This window comes from Podarcis muralis, chromosome 15 (genome assembly GCF_964188315.1).
Source record: "Podarcis muralis chromosome 15, rPodMur119.hap1.1, whole genome shotgun sequence".
NCBI classification, from domain to species: domain Eukaryota; kingdom Metazoa; phylum Chordata; class Lepidosauria; order Squamata; family Lacertidae; genus Podarcis; species Podarcis muralis.
The window spans coordinates 14239419-14264070 of NC_135669.1; the positions used below are offsets into that span (position 1 = coordinate 14239419).

Here is a 24652-nt window from a genome sequence, read left to right on the forward strand (position 1 = left end):
TTAAGTGCGTCTTCGTATGACTAACATTTGATACAACCCCATGTGTCCAGAAAACTAGTCTGTCTTCCTAAGAAGGTAGGTAAAGGTAAAGGTACCCCTGCCCGTACGGGCCAGTCTTGACAGACTCTAGGGTTGTGCGCTCATCTCACTCTATAGGCCGGGAGCCAGCGCTGTCTGCAGACACTTCCGGGTCACGTGGCCAGCGTGACGAGCTGCATCTGGCGAGCCAGCGCAGCACACGGAACGCTGTTTACCTTCCCGCTGGTAAGCGGTCCCTATTTATCTACTTGCACCGGGGGTGCTTTCGAACTGCTAGGTTGGCAGGTGCTGGGACCGAACGACGGGAGCGCACCCCACTGCGGGGATTCGAACTGCCGACCATACGATCGGCAAGGCCCGCGTCCCTTTCCTAAGAAGGTAGTTTCTATTATTGCTGCTGTGAGTGTTTAATGTATGTCTACATGCAGACACTTATACATGCATTCAACAGCCAACCACCACCCATTGGGAGCTGCTGTCTTAGCTGTCATTGACCCTGCCTTCAGGGTGTCTTTATCTCATTCAGGTGAAGGGGCACATGCACGTGCTGCCAAAGGACCCTTTCTTACTAATGCTGAGCCTTCCAAGGGGTATGGTCAGCTGGGCCTTCCCTGCCACTGAGGCCTTCCTTGGCACCCGGAGTGTTTTCTGGGGTAGGCTTGAAAGAGGCATTCTCTTGTAGCCAATAGAATAGGTTACGGCAGAGGTAGGTGTCCAGATGCTATGGACTGCAAATCCCATCATGCACGGCGATAGACCATGCTGGCTGAGGCTGGTGGGAGTTGTATTCCACAACATCTGGAAGGCACCATATTGGCTGCTTCTAGGTGAAAGTGTTTGCTTGGTTGCAGTTGCTGTGTGGTTCCCAATAAACGTGCTCTGGTTTGTAAATGTGTTTGTGGGTCCGAAAAGGTAGGTGGCCTCTGCCTTGCGTCTTTATCTGGGTGCCTGGAATTCATGATTTGCTTTGGCAGAAGTTAATAATCTTTTCTCAGCACATCTAAGCTCTGCCGTCTATTCTGTCTCTGCAGGTAGACGATTTATACTTAATTGCTATCTGCCACTGCCGGGGAATCAAGTCACTCAGGGATCTTACTGCTGAGCACCTGCCTTTGCTGAAGAACATCTCACGAGAAGGGAAGGTGAGCCTCCTCATCTCTTTTTAATTGATTCCCCCTCCCCTTTCCTGGTTCTGCATTAGCCAAACTCACGCCAGCTTCCTCGTTCGTTGCTGACTATCTCCTTGCTTTCTCTTTCTCTCACACACCTTTGCACTTGTATACGAAATAAGCAGGCAGTTGTGGCAATCCAGGTGCCGTTCCTCAAGGTCACATTTTAGTCACAGGGTGTCTCCCCCCCCCCCCCAATTACCAGCTCTGTTTCATTGTGGGGAACTGCAATCTCTGCTGCCCCAAATTAATGGATAATAGAGTTGCCAACTGATGGAGATGAAGGAGGGGGAACCCTAGCCTACTACTGTGCATTTAACAGTGGCCTGATGTAGGGGGGAAAAAAACAGGAAGAAACAATATTTTGTGGCATGGAGCTCACGGCTGTAGATCAAATTGCTGTTAAACAGAAAGCTGCAGCTGAAGCTGGCCACCTTGGTGGCAGTTAAGATGATAGTGTCATGGTGACCAAGTCCTGCTTTCCACACATCATTAGTATGATACTGGACCCCCACTACAGCTTGAAAAAATGTTTTTATTATGCTACTTTTAAAGGCCGTGTAAGTCACCACTATACTGCTTGAGCACACGAGGGTATTCAAGAAGAAGAAGAATTCATGTAGATCAGGGGAACCATTGCCCTGCCAGATGTTGCTGGACTACAACTCCCATCAGCCCCAGCAAGTAAACCCAATGGCCATGAATGGTGGGAGTTGTAGTTCAGCAATATTCGGAGGACCAAAGTTCCCCCCTACCTGATTGGCTCCAAATGCAGAGATGAACAGCAGGAGTGCCTGTCTGCCTTCAGAGGAGGTTCCCCATTGCAGCCCTAGGTAGTTTGCAATTATGAATCCGGAGCCATGACGGGAAATCTCCTCTGAAGATGAGCAGGTGGTGTTGTGTCTCTCCATTGTAGGACCAAATGAATGATCTAATTGCACGCAACGTAAGTAATCACAAACACACAGGTAGCGAATACCTGCATGCTAGTTGGGGAAGGGTCCAACTCCATGGTAGAGCACTTTCTTTGAATGCAGGAGATCCAAGATTCAATCTCTAGATAAGGATGGGAGAGGCCTTTGCCTGATACTCTGGAGAGCCGCTTCCAGTTTGTGTAGACAGCATTGAGCTTAGACGGACCAATAAAACCTGACTTGGTACAGCACAGCTTTCTTCCTTACATCTTCTCTTCCCCCTTCACAACAGTGCTAACCTTGAACTTTTCTTTAAGGTTTTGCTTTTGAAATTTTTTTTCTCCCTCTTTGGGGCTAGAAAGCATATCTTACCTCCACCCGCATTTGAGGGGCCCAAAGTTGTGAAAAGGATTATACAGTAGCTGATCCCCATCCCCCAGCATACATGTGTGATACACATATCAACTTTACTGGCACCAGAAGCAAGAGGAAATTTGGGGGTTGGGGGTGGCATCTGAAAGGCCCTCTGTTCCTCTTTAGCTGCTTACTCATTTCCTGTGAATTTTTTGAGGCATTTGCCCATGTCAGCATCTCAGCTGGCAATCCAGAAGAATTCATGCTTACTCTTCACAATTTATTTTGAATATTTCAGACCAAGCAGTTTCTACACCATGGTATGGATCTACTGCTTCTCCTGCCTATGGTCCGCCCTCCCCCCCTCTGCTGCCTCCCCATTTCCTTTCCCTCTGCCACCACTTCTTAGTCTTCTGGGAACAATTATTTCTCCCTAGTGATGAATTGCCTGCTGCCAGACAAAACTGACAAAATGAAATGTGTCTCTCTGGGGCCAGATGTTGAGCAGAACTCTTCAGAATTGAGTGGCACCGTGCCGAACAGCTGGCACCCACATGGAAATTCTGGAGGAATTGGCTCAAAGGCTAGGAGAGACCGCAGTCCTGTGCACATTGAACTCAGGAACAAGCTCTGAGGCTTGCATTGAAGGAAACATGGGTATAGAATTGAGCTGCGTAGATCAGCTTTGCAAAAACTATCCCTTCTCTGCCCACCTAGTGCGTAGGGTGGGCAGGTGAAAAGCAGGACAGAGCTCCTGCCCCTTTAATTTTAATTCTCTCTCGCACACAACTATTAAAGGTGCAGGAGACCCGCCCTCTTTCCCCCCCAGCTTTCATCTGTGCTTTGGAAATGGCACGTGCATCACTTAATTGCTTCAGAAACCAGAGGTTTTTCCCAGCTAATGGTGTATTTTAGCAGCATATCATTGATCAGGTCTTCTGGTTATTTCCATGAATATAGAAGATGTTCAACAAGGGTTGGTAGGGTCATTGTGCTCTTCTGAAACAGTCAGCCACAAGTATGTGTCCCCCTTGGCCTGTGAGGTCAGCTGACAGTGCTTAGGCTGGAACAGAAGGGTCTGCTGAGGGTCTACAGCACTGGTGGTGCAGGAGGCAAGGAGCTGAAGATGACTGAGACCTGCTTCCTCCTTCAGAACCTGACCACAAGGCGCTCCAAAGTACCAATGAAATCCCAGGGATTCAGGCACGTAACTAAACAGGAAGACGGAATAAGATAAGTTTCTTCCACTTGCAACTGTACTACTTTCAATGTCTACCTTCCCTAGGTTGCATTTGTAGGCTTGTTTCTAAAATACTTGAAGTGATCTTTGTGAACAAAAATGGAAGCTTTAATGTGTATCCATCCCCTTCTTGTCCTGTGTTCAAGTGGGAAAACCTCTCTAATTCCTTCTTCCTGCTTAGCTTCATGTTCAGCCAGTTATATATACTAGAGCCATACAGCTGAAAATTGTATGAGCTTTTCCCTTGTCTTTTAAATATTCTATCCAGGGTGGGAGGGGGCTGCCTTTGTATAAAACGACAGGTAGCAACTTGGAACCAGTGCAACCAAAAATAGCCTTTATTCCATTTTTCACATTTTTTCACCATCACCTATGACTGGGTCCTAACAATGGCTAAATTGTTGAGTGATAGTGGAGTTAAACAGAGCCAGGTCAATCTGTTTCTGCTTCCGGCCATGAAATCCAACAAGTTCATGCCAGCATCTTTGCTTCTCCTAGCCAGATCCACTCTGGATGCCTTGGAACTTCACTTACGTAGTTTCAGCATAGAAAAAAGTTTCTTTTTGGGACCATGTTGGTTTGTGCTTCCCCCAAGGGTCCTCACTGGCTCCAGAGAAACGACAAACATCGCTGAGAGATGCAGGAGAGGAGGCAAGGGTAGGGATCCAACTAAATCTGAAGATTTCTGGCAGTAATCCACAGGGTCAGAGAATCTTGGAACAGAGTAACATAGAGTGTTCTGCAAAGCTAAATTGGACAGAGATGTGGAGCTTGAAAGAGCCTCAGTGGGGAAAGGCTGGACACAGTGGGTTCAGAGAAATGCCCCGTTATAGGAAAGCGACTTCCTGATGGGTTTGGGGTCTGACATAGAAGGCGATCTTGTTGAGGACAACGCTGGGTGCAAACGACAACTCTGTTAAATCAAGCATAGAGTTGTTACAGCCATATCAATGAAACTTTCCCACCGTACAGTAGTAGCTCGGTCACAAGAGTCCCCGGAACAATCCGAGCTTCCAGCCAGCTGACTGAGGTGCCCCAGGCTTAATACAATTTCTGAGAAAAGGTCCTGCTAGATTATAATTTTCCTAGAGTTAATTAATATCTGAACAAGGGCATGGACGTACTTACTTACATGAGATGTGGCAAACATTCTGGGGACTAATTCTGGTGACACTCCATTATGCATATTGGCTGAGACAGGAAAATACCCTCCTCCCACAAATACTTAGCTTGAGCTATCCTGATTTCTTGAGGATTTTTTTTAATTTGTTTTTTTGAAACTATCATTGTTCAGGGCAAAGCCAAAAAGCACACATAGTCTCAGGATATGAGCAGAGTTCCATCGGAACAAGACTTCTCGCTGTGTATGCTGGGGTGGAGCGTGGGACCAAAATGCTAAGAGAGCTCTACTTTACAACATTTCTATGCTAAGTTGAAACATCGACAGGGCAGGTTCTGCATCCCAGGAATAGAACATCATGATCAGTTTCCTGTAAGTTGTTGTCCTAGAGGAAAATCTCCAAGGCAAATCAGAGAACTGATGTCCCATTCAAGGGATTATCTTTCCTGATAGCAGTTACCCTAGACTGTCATGCTAGAAGAGGCTTTGTACATAGGAGAGTTCTTTACATAAAAGACAGGCGTCCTTCCAGAGATGTACCTAGCTAAGTAGCAGAGGTGCAAACTCCTCTCTGCCTCCTTCCTTCCCCACAGTCCTTTGTGTGCTGGAGACTTTCAGCCACTCCTTTCCACTTTTACACATAAATTAATCTATGGGGCATAAAGGGTATGTGCCAAACAAATTAAAGTGGGAAGTATTGGCTGCAAGCAAGCAGAGGGTTGTAGCCTTAAGTCACACCATTACTGTATTTATTTTTCTGCTCTGTTGGCCTGTTTGACAGCACTTTTGTCTCCCCCCCCCCCTTATGCTATTTCTAGTGATCCCTGTGTGCAGAAAACTGCCTCTTTTACATGTCTGTTCCTATCATCTCACTGTAAAGCCAAGGTTTTACTTATACATCCTTTACATATATAGGTTTTCTCACAGAGTGATGGTTTCATGACACACAAACCCCTCAAAAAGAAAAAAAAAAACGGTTTTTACTTTACAGAACGCTACATGAAGGAGCGTCTCCACTCCCATCGTTCAGCCTGGACACAGATCCAGCGCCAAGGGCCTTCTGGTGGTTCGCTCACTGCAGGAAGTGAGGTTACAGGGAACCAGGCAGAGGGCCTTCTTGGTAGTGGTGCCCGCCCTGTGGAACGCCCTCCCATCAGATGTCAAAGAAATAAACAATTATCTGACTTTTAGAAGACATCTGAAGGCAGCCCTGTTTAGTGAAGTTATTAATGTCTAATGCTGTATTGTGTTTTTAATATTCGATTTGGAGCTGCCCAGAGTGGCTGGGGAAACCCAGCCAGATGGGCGGGTTTATAAATAATAAATAATAAATTATTATTATTATTATTATTATTATTATTATTATTATTATTATTTGAAGGTGGTGCTCAGGGTTATCTGGCTATAGAGTGAAAACGACGCAGTTCCTCTTTGGCTCATTCTGGGGAATAAGCTGGAATTGGGATCCTCAGCTGGAACAGAGTTTGCCCCTCCCACAACCAATGAGATTGTCCATGGAGTGTTTATTTTGGAATGCGCTGCTTTCCTCTCACTTTCCCTCCCTCTTTTTCCTGATCTTTTCTAAGTAACTAAGATAGCTTCAAATCAAGTTTCCGTAGGGGTCAGCTGACATATGCTGCCTCCGCTTGGAGGCAGACAAAAATGGTTTTTGCTTGATGGCCTTTGCTGTGCACTGAGCTATTTGTGTTCCGTTCCCCATTTTGCCGCCTCTAACCTTTTTTGGGAGTGGGGTCAAGTGGTGTGAATCGATTCCCTTCTTGAATTCGGTAGAATTTACTTCCAAGTAAAATGCATAGTTAGGGTCAGGGAAGTAAAACCAATGTGGGTAGTTATTCTCCTCCCACCCCCACTTTACCCCCTGGAAGAATTCGGACTAGAATTGTAACACAGTTCCCAGGAGATGAAGTCTGAGACTGGGCCAAGGCTCGCTTCATTCTCAAGCAAAATAAGAGCCCTGGTATTTCTGAAGGGGATCTGACAAGTTCAGTGCCTCTGTTTATAGCTTTGATTACACTTTCCGGTAATGGGAGCCTGTAACTCGCCAAACCCTCCAGTGTGATAAAAGTTGGAATGGAACGCAATAAAAGCCAAGCAAGGTCCCTGTTTAGGGAAAGATGCCAGCAATTCATCTTTTCCACCCACCATGCTCTCAACCCAGTGGGCCTTGTTATTGTGGTAGCCAAAGGGAAATAAGAATTAAAACAGATGAGCAGAACAGAAGGAACCCCACGTGACACGTCTGTTGCAGGGTTTTTCTGCTTCGTACGGCTACTGAGTATCAGGGAGACAATGAGTGAGTTTGTGTGTGTGAAACTTCCACACACATAAAATGCAACCTGCACATACAATACCAGGTCAGGGGAAAGGATCTAGATCAAGGAAAAGGGACCTGTGGATCTCTCAGCAGCCCCAGCCAGTGTGTCCCATGGTGAGGGATTTTGGGAGTTGGAGTCCGGCAATGTCTGGGAGCGTCCCCCCCCAAAACATGTGGTCACCTTCCTAAGAAGAGCATTCCCTACATCTGGGGCCACCACCAAAAGGGCTCTGTCTCTTGTTCCTGCCAAAGTGATGCACCAGGGGTGGGAAACATTTCAGTACAAGGACCGCAATCCCTTCTGGGCAACCTGCTGCAGGCCATACACCTGTGATGGGTGTGGCCAGAGGCCGAAGTTAGATGTCTTCTAACTGCCAAGCTGGGATGCGGGTGGCGCTGTGGGTTAAACCACAGAGCTTAGGACTTGCCGATCAGAAGGTCGGCGGTTCGATTCCCATCAATGAGGTGAGCTCCCGTTGCTCGGTCCCTGCTCCTGCCAATCTAGCAGTTCGAAAGCACGTAAAGGGCAATTAGATAAATAGGTACCCCTCCGGCGGGAAGGTAAACGGCATTTCCGAGCGCTGCTCTGGTTCGCCAGAAGCGGCTTAGTCATGAGCGCTGCAACCCCAGAGTCGGTCACGACTGGACCTAATGGTCAGGGGTTCCTTTACCTTTACCTTTAAGCGCTAAGCTGAGTCTGCTTTCATTTGCCCTGGACTTTTAGCTCAACAGATTTCCTGGGGCCAGAGTCTTTATGAAACCACTTTTTACTCTTCCGCTTTGTGCTGATGTAATGGCCACTTTTGAAAGTATTTGGACTGGTGTGTGAAATGCAGATGAACATCTCATAATGTTGCCATGATTTGTGGTGCAGTTGAAGAAAAGGTTGGCTCTTGCTTGTTTCAAGCATTTTTTCCCCTCCCTCCAGGAAGCCATAGTGAAGCGCTTTGGCATTGGTGGGGCTCAGCTGCGAGTTTACCTGCACTACCAGCCCTCCTACTACCACCTCCATGTGCATTTCACCGCCCTCGGCTACGACGCTCCTGGATGCACCGTGGAGCGAGCCCACCTCCTCTCGGATGTGATGGACCACCTGGAGCGCGACTCCCAGTACTATCAGAAGTGCACCCTGACCTTCGCCCTCCGGGCAGACGAACCCCTGCTGAAGAAATTCCAGGAAGCTGGTCGCGTCTAAACTCTCAAAAGACCGTTGAACTAAGTGTACATACGTTTCATAGGGATCGTTTTATATTGCTTTTTTAAGACATTTTGTTTATGGTTTTGTAAGATTGGAGGTTATATTTCGTGTTGCTGTTGGAGCATTTCCTTCCTGTCAATAAATGGGTATGTTCTGGATGCATTGACTTTTTCCCCCCTTTTGGGAGCATGCTTTGCCACCCCTAGTTAAAACACCTCTCCCCAATCTGGTGTCCTAATGTTTGGTGTGTGTGTGTGTGCTTTTAACAATTATCACACATAATTCCATTCCATTCCTAGGCAGAGATTATGGTCCAAACTTGCCCATCTGGGAATTGATCCGCACCTCCTCTCCCTAATTATTTCCCTTTATTCAAACACCACAGCTTGCGTCCGAAGTGATCCCAACGGCTCCCTTACCACTCCATTCCCAACAGCCAAGGGCGTCCGACAAGGTTGTCTCTTGGCCCCTTTACTGTTTAATCTCTATCTTCATGATGCAATTACCCCTTTGAAGCTAGCATCTAAGTATCCTCCTCACTTAGCAGGCCACCCCATTGTTTCCCTTTTCTATGCAGATGACACCGTCATCTTATCCAGAACAGCTGCGGACCTAGCAAATACAGTTAATGCATTTATCGCCTATTGTAAGGCGGAAGCTCTTAATATTAATTATAAAAAATCGAAAGTCCTCCACTTCACTCGTTCCCGCAAACTCAAGCTGGAGCCGCTTAAGATCACAGGTGGCTACTTAGAAAAGGTAAAAGCCTTTAAATATCTAGGCTTAATATTCACCTATAATCTCTCCTGGACCACCCATCTACAATCTGCCTTTCTCGCTGCAACCACGACCTCTAATGCCATTGTCCGATTTTACCACCAGAAGGGCGGCAAACACCTTCCAGCAGCAATTCAAATATTTAATGCCAAAGTTGTCCCTAAATTATTATATGGCTGTGAAGTATGGACTACAGCAATATCAGGTAACTTGGATCGCCCACTTCATATGTTTCTGAGATCTCTTTCCGGCGTCCCGAGATGTGTCTCAGGTGCAGCCCTACGACTTGAGTTCGCCCAGCCCTCAATTGTAAAACGAGCATGGAGTCGAGCCATTTCCTATAGCTCCCACCTACTAGCATCGGATGCTCGAATTAGAGGTGGTTTTTCCAATCTGATCCTAAGAGATATTCATAATTCCCCCTGGAATACTACAATTAACCTCAAACTCCGCTCTTTTCTCAATTTGAATTGCAAAACTGTTCTTAACTTAGAGTGTATCAGTCCGGCGGCCCTACCTCCAATTAAAAAGAAGCTACAGCAACTTGACTTCTCTAATACAGCTGCCCATGCAAGAGGGCCGTGTTCAGGCCTAGCCCTAGCTATTCCACCCCCTGAAGGGATCCCTCTATACTGCTTCACAATTTCTTCGGAGGCTAAGCGAAGGGCCTTTACCTGTGCCCGTCTCAACTGTTTTCCTACAGCAGTTCTGTCGGGTCGTTATTCCAGAGTTCCCATCGCAAATAGAACATGCACCTGTAATGACACGGCTCTGGAGACTATGGAACATGTAATGCTCTTCTGTCCCAACTGGACAGATGAAAGATCTCGGTTTTTAACTCCTCTCGTGAACAAGCTTCATCTCCCAATCCAGCCCTGGATAGTGTCCCTTTTTTTGCAGGATTCTGATTGTTGGATTACCGAGATGACAACTAACTTCCTGCTCAGTGTGATGAAGAGGAAAGCGGCACTAACTTCTTCTTTAACACCACAGCTGCAGTCGATATGCCGCACAACCGAACGAAGTTCCAAGTAGCCTTATTATACAAGGACAATGGAGCTAGGACAAATCTGAGGAGCCGAAGGACCCTTTAATGATCCTCCGCCAGCCTCAGCAGTTTTTTGTCTTTCTGTTTTTGTACTATCTGTCACTCGATGTTTTAAATCCCCTGTCGCTTTTGTTATCCCCCCCTCTTCCCCCCCCCCTTTCTTTAAGTACTCGCCCAGGACGATATCTACCTTTATCTCCCCACCCCCATTTTATGTTGTTATTTCTATGTATATCATGCTATGGCCACACGGCTAACGCAATAAAATCTATTGATTGATCACACATAAATTTTAGACATTCTACACCATGAGTAGGCAAACTAAGGCCCAGGGGCTGGATCCGGCCCAATCGCCATCTAAATCCAGCCCACGGACAGTCCAGGAATCAGCGTGTTTTTACATGAGCAGAATGTGTCCTTTTATTTAAAATGCATCTCTGGGTTATTTGTGGGGCATAGGAATTTGTTCATTTTCCCCCTTCAAAATATAGTCTGGCCCCCCACAAGGTCTGAGGGACAGTGGACCGGCCCCCTGCTGAAAAAGTTTGCTGACCCCTGGTCTACATTTAGGCTTCTCTGAATCCCAGGACTTCCCTCCATGGTTTCCCAAGATATTCTTTTCCAACAGCATTGTAAAATATTCTCTTAAAACTCAATTTTTACCATAGTGCTCACTACATTGCGAGAGGTTTTTTTTTAAATCCTGCCCATGTTTTGGTACCTAGACTCTTCCCAGAGTAAGTACTAAGCATGAGGCTGACAACACCCCTCATGCTTTGGTTACCAAGCACCCGACAGCCTGGTAACAGTCAGACACTTAGGAAAATCCAGATGTCATAATGACATCATGTGATTGTCAGGTGGAATTTTCCGCCCACCTGTCAAAGTTGACCCGTAGGAGCCAAAAAAGGTTGCCCACCTTTGCCCTATAGAGCTACAACCAGTCCGGATGTATAGTAGTGATCTCAGTGGTTCATGGGTCTGATTCAGTATACAGTATCTCCATATATACATTGTGTTCCTTCCTCCCATAATCCCAAATGCTGCATCATTAACATTGCAATCTGGTCCTCCTACAATTAAAATTCCTTAAGGCTGCAATCCTATATACCGTATTTTTCGCACCATAACACTCACTTTTTTCCTCCTAGAAAGTAAGGGGAAATGTCTGTGCGTGTTATGGAGCGAATGCCTATGGATGGCGGGGGGATCTGCTGCAGTCGTGAGCAGAGGATCCATGGTTCCCCTTCCTTCCCTCCTCCGTGGCTCGCTTTGAAACAGCAAAGCGCGAGAAGAGCCGCTGAGTGAGGAGGAGAGAGAGACAGAGAGCCTGCTTGCTTGCAAAGCGGGAGAGGAGAGGAGAGGAGCCGCTTACACGAGTGTAAGCGGCTCCTGTCCGGTTGGCTCCTTTAAAGCAAGCAGGCTCTCTGTCCCTCTCTCCTCCCCACTCCTCTTATAAGAGCCTTCTCTCATACCCCTCTTCTGCATTATTAACAGCATCCTTCTCCACCCACCCCACACGTGTTCCTTGTCCCTTGAGTGCTTTTCCTTCCCTCCCTACTTAAAACATGGTTACAAAGCACGGATCCACACGGATCCTCAGGATTTTTGCACTGGGTCACCCCAAAGTCACCATCAGATCACATAGCATGTCCATGGCTAAAGCTTGCACCAAAAAAATCACGCACCCACTGTTGCCTGGGGCCGCAGTGGTGCAAAAACGTGGTTACAAAGCATGGATCCTCAGGATTTTTGCATTGGGCTACCCCAAACTCACCGTCAGATCACATGTCTGTGGCCACAGCATGGACCACAAAAATCATACATCCACTGTTTCGTTTAGAATATTTTTTTTTCTTGTTTTCCTCCTCTATAAACTATGTGCGTGTTATGGTTGGGAGTGTGTTATAGAGCGAAAAATATGGTATACACATTAAATGGGAGTAAGCCCTGTTGCAGGGATGCGGGTGGCGCTTTGGGACTTGCCGATCAGAAGGTCAGCGGTTCGAATCCCCGTGACGGGGTGAGCTCCCATTGCTCGGTCCCAGCTCCTGCCAACCTAGCAGTTCGAAAGCATGTCAAAGTGCAAGTAGATAAATAGGTACCGCTCTGGCGGGAAGGTAAACGGCGTTTCTGTGCGCTGCTCTGGTTCGCCAGAAGCGGCTTTGTCATGCTGGCCACATGACCTGGAAGCTGTACGCCAGCTCCCTCGGCCAGTAAAGCGAGATGAGCGCCACAACCCCAGAGTCGGCCACGACTGGACCTAATCGTCAGGGGTCCCTTTACCTTTACCTTAAGCCCTGCTGCACACAATCATAATTCCAAGTAACATACATGGCAGTGGTGCCAACTTGAATAAAATATGTAGGGAGGGGGCACCTTGCCCCCCTCCCCCGCCAGAAGGATGCCAGAAGGACGGACAATCAGGGGAAGCTGGAACCAAGCAAACACAGTCCAGGGTGAGGCCTCCTGGCCCTTTCTAGTTTTCCATCCCAAAACAGAGTATTCTGTCACAACTGAGCATGCTCACTGAAGTGCTTTGAAGATGAGCAGGTGGTGTTGTGTCTCTCCATTGTAGGACCAAATGAATGATCTAATTGCACGCAACGTAAGTAATCACAAACACACAGGTAGCGAATACCTGCATGCTAGTTGGGGAAGGGTCCAACTCCATGGTAGAGCACTTTCTTTGAATGCAGGAGATCCAAGATTGAATCTCTAGATAAGGATGGGAGAGGTTTTCAGGGAGGGGGACTGGGGATACTGCCTGTTGCTAGGGGAAGAAGAAACAGGATGTGTTGTGTGGCAAGAGGTGGAGGGGAGGGGAGTAGAAATTAGCATCTGGTGCCTCGGATTTCGGCAGAACATTGCTGAGTCTGTCAACTCCAGGCCACAAGTAAAGTGCTTAATTAAATAATTAAAGGCTCCCATTCTCTGGGGAAGCCGCCCCACTGCCTGTCTACATGCTTGACTGCTCCAGCCTTCCTTCCAGTGAACCTCTCCTGGGTGGCAGGGTGTGTGTGATGAATTCTGCTGTGTGCAGTTAGATCATTCATTTGGTCCTACAGTGCAGAGGCACACAGCTGAACTTGCTCATCTTCAGAGGAGGTTTCCCATCACAGCTCTGGATTTATCACTGCAACTCAACAAGAGCTGCAGTGGGTAAATAACGTCCTCAAAGGACAGGCACTCCCGCTGTCTTTCCTCTACATTAAGAGCCAGAAAATCAAGTGCGAGGAACCTTTGGCCTTCCAGATGTTGCTGAACCGCAGATCTGATCAGTCCCAGCAGGTATGATGGAAAGAGTAGTTCAGCAACATCTGGAGGGCCAAAGGTACTCACACAAGCACCAAATCAGTGTTTCCCAAACTTCTGTCTCCAGCTCCTTCTGGACTACAGTTCCCATAAAAAGGTAAAGGGACCCCTGACCATTAGGTCCATTCGTGGCCGACTCTGGGGTTGTGACGCTCATCTCGCTTTATTGGCCGAGGGAGCCGGTGTACAGCTTCCGGGTCATGTGGCCAGCATGACTAAGCCGTTTCTGGCGAACCAGAGCAGCACTCGGAAACGCCGTTTACCTTCCCGCCGGAGTGGTACCTATTTATCTACTTTCTGGTGCTTTCGAACTGCTAGGTTGGCAGGAGCAGGGACCAAGCAATGGGAGCTCACCCCGTCGCGGGGATTCAAACTGCCGACCTTCTCTTCGGCAAGTCCTAGGCTCTGTGGTTTAACCCACAGCGCCACCCGCATTCCCATAATCTCTGACCAATGGTCCTGCTAGCTAAGGATGATGGGAATTGTAGTCCAAAAACAGCTGGAGAAACAAGTTTGGGAAACACTGCAAATGATCCAATAACACTCCTAAAGACGAGATGCTTAGCACAGTGACTGAAGACCTGTCTAGATGTGACATTCGTATTGTTTACACATAGGCTTGGTTATGTGTCGTTGATTTTTCATTCATTCACCAACTAGCTGGTAGGGTTGGGCTCAGTCTGGATTGGAAGCAGAGCGTGAGGGAGTGGGGCCTTTAAACATTTGCCTCTCGCCATGACCCTGATTAAAATCAGGATGCCACCTTCCTTCTGTGCGCACCTTCAGTTTGCAGTGGCCCAGAGAGGATCAGGAGCTTTTCTTCCATTGTGAAAGGTGTATACAAAACGGAGCTTGAAGGAACAGCTTGTTAAAAAACAAAACAAAGGGGGAGTTTTCTGTGGGGTGTGCCTGATGATTTGAACACATACATATACCTGAAGGAGTGTCTCCACCCCCATCGTTCATCCCGGACACTGAGGTCCAGCGCTGAGGGCCTTCTGGCGGTTTCCTCATTGCGAGAAGTAAGGTTACAGGGAACCAGGCAGAGGGCCTTCTCGGTAGTGGCGCCTGCCCTGTGGAACGCCCTCCCAGCAGATGTCAAAGCAATAAACAACTATTTTACTTTTAAAAGTCATCTGAAGGCAGTCCTCTTTAGGGAAGTTTTTAATGTTTGATGCTGTACTGTTTTTAATATTCAGTTGGAAGCTGCCCAGAGTGGCTGGGGAAACCCAGCCAGATGGGCGGGGTATAAATAATAAATCAGGGTGTCCAGATACTCAGAAATGCAGGTCTTTGGACTTTTGAAATCATGAGGTTGGCTTTAAATATATATATATATATAAACCCACAAGAAAGAAAATCTCTCTTTGCCTGTGTGTAATTGGCAGCGCCTGCAGAATGGAGGATGAAGCAAGCTGCTGCTTTTTTCCTAGAATTCCCAGCTTGTGACTAGACTTGGCAGCCATGCAAAAATCCATTTGGACACACAGCATGTAAGCTCGATTATCGCTGTCCTACATAGCACAGCTGATAGTGCTGGTGCAGAAATATGCGCGGAGCCCCACCCTCTCTGCATGTTTACCTGCAAGCATCTCAGCAAGCCCAGCTCCCTTCTGTAGGCCAGGGGTGGCCAACCTGTGGCTCTCCAAGGGTTATTGGACTCCAACTCCCATCATCCTTGACCATGTGCTATGTTGCCTATGCCTGCTGGGAGTTGAAGTCCAGCAACATCTGGAGGGCTACATGTTCCCCATCCCTGCTGTCAAGGCGGAGAACTCATAGAGGAGAGGGCTATCTGTGGCCACTAGGCATGATGCTTATTGCTGTTCCTCCACAGTTGGACGCAGCAATGTTTCTGAATATCAGTTGCTGGAAACCACAGAAGGGGAGGGTGGTCTTGTGTTCTGTTTGTGGGTTTCCCAGTTGGCCACTGTGAGAACAGGATACTGATCCTAGATAGGCCATTGAACTTATCCAGCAGGCTGTTCTTATGTTCTTATATAACTTAACGTTTTCTAATCAAATGCCTCTGATTCTGAACTTCATTTCAATAGGCTTTAATCCATTTAATTTCTTCTTTTTTTGGACATTTATTTAATTTATTTAACATAATTATTACAAAATATAAGCAAAATATTGCAAATACATACATATATATTTCAGATAAGCACACATATATAAAAAAGAGAAAAAAGGAAGAAAAGAAGAAAGAAAAAGAAAAAGAAAAAATAAAGAGAAGAAGACGAAAAGTTGGAAGAATTTCTTCCAAATTTATTCTACAAATATCTCAATAATAAAATTTCATTGATTGACTTCCATCGCTTACACTGCACTTCCTATATACATTTTAAGCAAGATTGTAACTGTTATTTCATATTTTTCCCATACAATCTCACACAAATATTCTAATCAATAAGTTTTCTAAATCTTTCTAAAATCTATTCTAAACACAAACAAAACCTTACATCCATTTAATTTCTGTGTCAGCCATCAAAGCTCTTTTCTTGCCCATCAAGCATTATTATTATTATTATTATTATTATTATTATTATTATTATTATTATTATTATTAGTGTTAGTGGAGTTTGGGGTGTTATAAAGGTCCATACTTATTTTCACAACAACCCTGTGAAGTAGACTATGTTGAGAGAGTGCTTTTGGCTGATTAACATTCAATATCCTTTAAAATTTGTTTGTGGAGGAGCAATGGTTATGGGATTATTTTGTTCATGTTTTTATTATGCTTTTTTGTGTTTTAATTTGTATTTTGAAGCTGTGAGATTCTCAGTATACTACTGCAACTACCACTACTAATGTCTCTGACTGACTCATCTGAATATGTAGGGAGCTTCATGGTTGAGTGGGGATTAGAACCCAGGTCTCCCACCCAGGTCCTGGTCCAACACTAAAAGTTACACCACACTTTGTTGTACCCTGTTTCATCTATTAGTGGTTGACTTTTCCACAGCTGTTTGGTCCTAGCTGACAAGACAATTAATGAAACCCAGGCAAGCTGTAATGTGTGACCTGGGAGAGCAAAGATTGCACAGGTGTGTCCAGTCAAACGACGATGTGCCTCTTTTTGCAAGTAAAACAGAAACTGCTCTCTTCTACCTAAACCTGCAATATGGCTACCTTCAGAAGGGTGGATTTATCCTAAAAAGCTAAACATGTTTCTTTTAGAGGGATTAAGAAGGTATTTTTCTAACTAAAGGGTAAAGCAACATGCTGTTTTCTGAGGAACATGTCTGTTTGTTTTTTGGAAGATAACTTCTAAAGCGTAAGGTAAGTGGCTGGCCCTCATTGTGCTGCAGCGGCTCAGGATAGCAAGCAGGATGATGTTGCTAACATCAAACATACTTTTTGCAGCTGTATCTTATTTTCCACCATGGGCTGCTGCAGCAACGAGGCTCTCACTCGTTTGGTCTCACTCCAAATAAAATAGGTAAATAATACTAACTGGTGCTAAATCAGCCCATGACTCTTAATATATAGCAAAGGTCGTGTTTTTGACTCTGCTTTATATTACATTAGTTAAGTATCAATTAGAATCAGGAGGCTGCAACGGGTAGCAGGCTGTGGTCCCCAGTTGAGGGATGTTTTGTGCCCGAACTCACCATGAACACCTCCCTTGTTCTCTTCGGATGGCAATGGCGGCCACCTGAGAGGTGCGAGAACTGACTTCTGGTGAGTTCCATCTGAATTTTTTTCCTCACAATTGTAAAAAAACCCCAAAACTTTTATTTTAATGCCAGAAGGCGTTTGGCAGCAGAGTTTAATTTTAATTGGGAAGGGCTTGCTTGCCTAGAGAAGTGGACTGTTTATTAATGACCTGAAGCTGTTTTATTGTGCTGGTTTGGGGTTCTTGCTTTTAATTGATAGCTTTTGATCGAGCTTTACTGTGGTTTCATGGCTGTTTTACGTTGTCTGGTAATCTGCCCTGAGGGCTTCGTGGAGCCCTGTGGTGAATTTAAGTGTCAAGAACAAATACAGTGTGCCATCAACTGATACAACCAAGAAGTGCTGGATTTATGTATAAACTAAACAAGCTATAGCTTAGGGCCCCACTCAATTTGAAATAAAAAAAAACCTGGATATACATTTCCAAAATATAAGATAAAAAACAAATCAAATAAAACCTACATACAGTTAGAGCTTAATAATTTCACTACTAATATACTTCCTCTTAATTGTATTTCACTATTAATAAACTTAGGGATGCAGGTGGTGCTGTGGTCTAAACCACAGAGCCTAGGGCTTGCTGATCGGAAGGTCAGCAGTTCAAATCCCCACGACGGGGTGAGCTCCCGTTGTTTGGTCCTGCCCACCTAAGAGTTCAAAAGCACATCAAGTGCAAGTAGAAAAATAGGTACCACTCCAGTGGGAAGGTAAATGGTGTTTCCGTGTGCTGCTCTGGTTTGCCAGAAGCGGCTTAGTCATGCTGGCCACATGAACTGGAAGCTGTCTGTGGACAAACACCGGCTCCCTTGGCCTATAGAGCAAGTTGAATTCGCAACCCCAGAGTTGTCGGTGACTGGACCACTGGTCAGGGTACCTTTACCGGAGCCAGTATGGTGTAGTGGTTAAGAGCGGTAGTCTCGTTATCTGGGGAACCGGGTTCGCGTCTCCGCTCCTCCACATGCAGCTGCTGGGTGACCTTGGGCCAGTCACACTTCTCTGAAGTCTCTCAGCCCCACTCACCTCACAGAGTGTTTGTTGTGGGGGAGGAAGGGAAAGGAGAATGTTAGCCGCTTTGAGACTCCTGAAAGGGAGTGAAAGGCGGGATATCAAATCCAAACTCTTCTTCTTCTTCTTCTTCTTTACCTTTACCTTTATTGATATACTTCTTCTTAATTGTATTTCAGTTCAACAATTACTTTGATAAAATACATATTCTGTTATGTGCAAATGGCTTTAGATACCTATTAGGTCCATTAATTACCATATACTGTATCATATATTCAACACAAAAAAACAGCGACAATTTGTTGTTGACAAAGGGCATATAAAGGGCCCCATTAGCTTAGGGCCTCATCAAACCTAAATCCGGCCCTGCAACCAAGCAATGTTTGTGGATATGTCAACCGTCTTTCTCTTCATCTTTTGCTTGTTTTAGGTGCATTCTCAATGCAACAAAAGCAGGGAGCACCTTTCAGAGTGGCAGCTTGCAGTGTGATCCTATACATGTCTACTCAGAAGTCAGTTCCAATGAGTTCAGTGGGGCTTATTCTTAGGTAAGTGGGCATACGATTGCAGTCTGAATCTGCAATTCCATATAAATACTTACCTGAGAGTCGGTCCCACTGAATGCAATCAAGCTTTCTTCTGAGGAGACGTGTATAGGACTGAACTGCTAATCTCTTCTATATTGCACCTTGATGGGAATCCATTGCAAGTTTTTATTTATATGTGAGCCCACAGAAATTAATAGCACCTGTCTGCCAAACACACACACACACACACACACACACACACCCTGCCCCATATTTGGGGTGAATTTAAGTCTGCAAAAATCTGGGAAACATTTTTTTACATGCACACATATTAAAGATATGCCAACTTATGCACAGCAAATTGAACGATTTATTTAGGAGAGTGCTGAAAGCTAGCTGAAATAGATACTCCCTTTGTTTTTACAATGTGATTTTTAAATTTTATTTTCTGTAAGCAGATTCAAACATTTCACATGAGCGAAGGAATTTGCAACACATTAAATAAAGCATGCATAGCTTTTGCACAAAGTACAAACTGATGTTTATTTCGCAAATCCTTCCTAAAGAACTTTTGCTTTCTGTTTTTAAAAAAGCGTTGATCGATTTCCCCCATACTCACAGCTATGACATGACCCCTACTTTTGTGATGACAACTATAAATAAGCGATATAAGAGTGCTTAAAATGTATGGTGTGGACATGACCTCTGTAAGGGATAAAGGAAGTCAATTAATCAATCATTTACTGTGCTTGACTGAAAGCCGTTAAATATAGGAAGTCAAGGGAGGCACAGGCAATAGGAGGAAGGTTAAGGAAGAGCTGAAAATAAGTAAAGAACTATTACAAGCTCTGACCATCCAGCTGTTGTAGGACTACAACTTCTATCAGCTCCAGTCAGCATGGCCTAAAGCCAAGGAAGATGGGAGTTGTAGTCCACCCAGGGGTCACCATGGGAAACCACCATGTCGGTGACCCCTGGGTTAGAATGACTCACTATCTAATAGACTTCACTGCTGGGGGAAAAAATCCAAAGTGACGCATTTATTGTAGGGAAACCCATTCATTTATACATGACTACACCACCCTATATTGTCAGCGATGTGTATATATTTCTTTTGCCATTGAAAACCAGGTTTGTTGTGGACAGATCTTGCACCTGCTTTTCGTTATCTGAGCTCAGCAAAGCAAAATGTGCGCAAGCTCTCGTTGCGAAAGGTCATACTAGTTTAGCCAACATGTTCTTTTTCATTGTTTTGTGCTACATGAATGTTGACGTTTGCGCTGCATTCTGCAGGCCATTATTAATCTCGCTGAATAGCATGATTATTTTCAGATGTCGTTCAAACACAAAAACACACAAAAAAGCAGCTTGAACCAGAATAAGGTTGAGGCAGTTCCTGGCTGCTTTGTCACATTGACAGCCAATTGGATAGGGGAGTTGTCTTATATATCAAAAACAAAATTGAATCTCACCAAATATTTAAAGACGAAGAAGGAAGAATTATAGCAGTTCAAATCAAATGGCAAGGCGAAAAATTAATAATTGTCGGGATCTACGCAACAAATGGAAATAAGACTGATTTTTACAAAGTATTGGAGGAAAAACTATTTGAATATATGGATCAGAAAATTATAATAATGGGAGACATGAACGGAGTGGTTTCATTGGAAATGGACAGACTAAGGGATGTAAAGAATAAAGAAGGGAAATTGCCTAAGACATTCTTTATGATGACTAAGAATTGTAACCTGATCGATATCTGGAGACTTAGACATCCATTGGAGAAACAATTTACTTATTATTCAGAACCGAATCAGTCAATGTCAAGAATAGATCAAATATGGGTATCGAATGAATTGACTCCAAGAATCCAAGATGAGGTGTGGGGTAGAATGAAATTATCCTTTTGGGGAAGAATTTCTACGATAAAGATGAGCGTACTGCCAAAGATGTTATTTCTATTTCAGACTATACCCATTATAAAGGGTATAGGAATCTTTAAAGAATGGCAAAGAGTGATTTCAAGGTATATCTGGCAGGGGAAGAAGCCAAGAATAAATTTAAGTTATTGACAGATGTAAAAGAAAGAGGTGGCTTCGCCCTGCCAGATATGAAATTATATTATGAAGCAGCATGCCTATGTTGGCTAAAGGAATGGATCAAACTAGAAAATAAGGAGCTATTAGATCTTGAAGGTTTTGATAACAGATTTGGTTGGCACGCGTATTTATGGTGTGATAAGAAGAAAGTTCATAAAGGTTTTGGAAGCCACATTTTCAGGAGTTCGTTAATAGAAATATGGGATAGATACAAAAATATATTGGAACCAAAAGTCCCACATTGGCTATCTCCGCTGGAGGTTATGAGTGTTAAGAAAATTAACATGAGAGGTAAATGGAGTACATATGGAGAATTGGTAATTAAAGAAGGAGGAAAATGGAAACTGAAACCATATGAACAAGTTAAAGATCATGTATATGATTGGTTGCATTACTTTCAAGTAAATGAAATGTTTAAAAAAGATCTAAAAGAAAGTGGTTATGTAGAAAAAGATTCTAAATTTCAAACAGACATAATAAACAATGAATGTAAAACTTTGTCAAAAATGTATAAGATATTGTTGGAATGGCATACGAAAGATGAAGAGGTTAAATCGGTAATGATACAATGGGCCAAAGATTTTGGGCATAATATACAATTTGATGAGTGGGAAAAACTGTGGAAAGAGAATGTAAAATTCACTGCATGTACGGCACTGAAAGAAAATGTTATGAAAATGTTTTATAGATGGTACATTACACCTGTAAAGTTAGCAAAGATGTATAAGATGTGCAACAAATGTTGGAAATGTAAAGAAAAAGAAGGAACATTCTTTCATGTGTGGTGGGAATGTAAGAAAGTGAAAAGCTTTTGGGAAATGATTTATAATGAAATGAAAAAGATGTTAAGATATACTTTTGTAAAAAAACCAGAGGCTTTTCTTTTAGGGATTACAGGAAAGGAAATAAGAAGAAAAGACGGTAAACTCTTCCAATATGCAGTTACGGCAGCCAGAATCCTGTTGGCCCAGAAATGGAAACAAGAGGAAATACCGACGATAGAAGAATGGAGAATGAAACTGACAGATTATGCGGAATTGGACAAACTAACTGGGAAAATTAGATACACCAGAGACCAAAAGTTCATCGAAGACTGGGGGAAGTTCATAGATTATCTGAAAAATGTATGTGACGTGAATACAACGTTAGTGGGATTTCAAGAGGCACTGTAAAAACAGAGAAGTATTGTTAATAAGAAATAGATGGAGAAGGGAAGTTTAATGCCAATACGAATGAAGGGAATGTGTATTAAAGATATAAACATGGATGATTGTCAGAGACGCTGAAGGAAGTTCAAAAAGAGACAATTTGTTGAAATTTGGATAAAAATGTATAATTGTATGGAAAACTAATAAAAAAATTTTTTTTTTTTAAAAAGGATAGGTTTCTCCCTCTCTCCTTGGCAATAATTAAACCCTGATTGGTCCCCATAAGTCTCCACTCGTTGCTTTGCTTTGGGGTGGGATGTGAACTACATAGGCACATTTGTGAAAATGCCAGCCATCTGGAGAATAAGTGACTTATAGAAGATAAACCCTTCACACCAGGAGAGGCTACACAGCTGTTGGTTTGAAAGGGTCATCAAAGGGAACAGAGAAAGCTTTTCCTTACACTAAGCCAGGCCATTGGTCTAGCAAGCTCGGTATTGCCTCCTCTGCAGCGACTGGTTGCACCTCTCCCTGATTTTAGGGAGGGATCTATCCCAGCCCTATTTAGAGATGCTGGGAATCAAACATGGTACTTGCTGCATGCAAAGCAGACACTCTTATCTGGGCTATGGTCGTTTGGGCTATTTGATGCTTCTTCAGATTCTATGGTGTTAGGTGCTAGACATTTATTGTGTTCTCTTACTCTGCTTTTCCAGTTGCTGCTTCGCACCATATTTGTGCCCAATACTTTAGCATGGAGGTGGGGAACCTCTGGTGCTCCAGATACTATTGGACTCCCATCAGCCCCAGCCCCAGTTGTCAAGGATGAGTGTGAGCAGTGGTCCAGCAACATCTGGGGTGGGGGACTGCCTGTTCTCCATCCCTGCTCTAGCTTGTTATCTTGAGAGGTGGCTCTTGCATTCAGGCTCAACCACGAAGTTCACTATGTGACCTTGGGGCCAGGAACTTACCCCTCAGGCTAACCTACCTCACCAGCTTGTTGCGAGGATAAAAGAGGGAGCCAAGCACACAGCTTTGAACTCATTGGAGGAAGGGCAGGATGAAATTGTAATAAAACAGCTAATGAATCCATGTGCCCATTTGACATCTCTCAGCCAGAAAAGTGTCTTTTGATAAGCATTCTTGGCATTGATATTGAGCAATACTAAATTATGTCTGTGCTGGTCCATTCACACATGCAAGTCATTGCTTGATGCTGCAGTCAATAAGCACTTCAGCAGCAGAACACCAGCTTTCCTGCATTCCCTTTAATATTTTTGGATCGTTATGTCCCGGTTAATGTTTGTGCATGCGCTGTGTGTGTAAGATTATATCGCTTTTTGCAAGTAATGCTTAAGGTTGCAACCCTCTACAGTTTCTTGGGAGTAGGGGCGATTGAATAGTGTGTGGCTTGCTTCTGAGTAAAAGTGCACAGAATTGCACTACGTTCCTTTTTATTTTTCAACTGCATGTCTCACACCTGTAATTGTGACGGGCAACTATCATTTATCGGATTGCACATTCGCTTGCAAACCGATGTGCTTCCGTTTCTTAGCTGAAGTGTTCACAAGTGACATTGGCTAAATACAAAATGCCCATTTACCATGCAATAACTTAACACACACCCTGGTGGATATGTAAGCATTTGGCATACATAAGCTGCCTGTCTGAAGTGGCCTGCCAAAGAGTGTGGAGATTTTTACTGCTCTCCTGCTTCCAGGGATTCCTGATGAGGAACAGATGTGTAGTAAGGTTTTTCTCACCACTTGGCAGGACTCTTAAGTAGGCCTGGTCCACACATCCTGCGGAAATGAGGTGAAGTATGGCCTGCACCACTTCAGGCTGAAAGGTTTCACCACTTCAGGCTGAAACCACTTCAGGCTGAAAGGGACGCAGGTGGCGCTGTGGGTAAAAGCCTCAGCGCCTAGGGCTTGCTGATCGAAAGGTCGGCGGTTCGAATCCCCGCGGCGGGGTGCGCTCCCGTTGCTCGGTCCCAGCGCCTGCCAACCTAGCAGTTCGAAAGCACCCCCGGGTGCAAGTAGATACATAGGGACCGCTTACTAGCGGGAAGGTAAACGGTGTTTCCATGTGCGACTCTGGCTCGCCAGAGCAGCGATGTCACGCTGGCCATGTGACCCGGAAGTGTCTCCGGACAGCGCTGGCCCCCGGCCTCTTGAGTGAGATGGGCGCACAACCCTAGAGTCTGTCAAGACTGGCCCGTACGGGCAGGGGTACCTTTACCTTTACCTTATGGCCTGCACCACTTCAGGCTGAAAGGTGGGGGGTTGGCCCCTCTCCTATTGACACAAGGCAGGTGCCTTGAAGGTACACTTTACAGTGCCTCCTATATCTTTTTTTAATAAAAACACAAGATATCAGATAAAATGCAAGTAAGACATGACTAAATGTTGATACATCATGAAATGAAAAAATGTGAATTTACAAGTGTAGTCATACCTCGGGTTACAGATGCTTCAGGTTGCATTTTTTCGGGTTGTGGACCACCGAAACCTGGAATTACTGGAACGGGTTACTTCCGGGTTTCGGCGGTTGCGTATGCGCAGAAGTGCCGAATCACAACCTGTGCAGACGCAGGTTGTGAATGCTGCGGATTGCGAACGTGCACCCCGCATGGATCATGTTCGCAACCCAAGTGTCCACTGTATAATGTATATGTAATATT

The 24652-nt window shown here is 44.8% G+C and overlaps 1 protein-coding gene across 4 annotated transcripts in view; it reads left to right on the forward strand.

Annotated features, from left to right (window-relative positions):
- The window catches only part of DCPS (decapping enzyme, scavenger), a 58025-nt gene extending 49498 nt beyond the window's left edge, over window positions 1–8527 (forward strand). For 2 of the 4 annotated variants that reach the window (XM_028707794.2, XM_028707795.2), the window contains exons 5-6: window positions 1071–1181; window positions 8100–8527. In XM_028707794.2, coding sequence (XP_028563627.2) covers window positions 1071–1181; window positions 8100–8366 — 378 coding nt within the window. In that variant the 3' untranslated portion in view covers window positions 8367–8527. Of the gene's footprint in view, window positions 1–1070; window positions 1182–2774; window positions 3598–3629; window positions 4292–8099 lie in introns of those variants that run through there. The other 2 variants (XM_077919230.1, XM_028707797.2) reach the window with 2 other exon arrangements.
- The last annotated feature ends 16125 nt before the right edge of the window (window positions 8528–24652 follow it).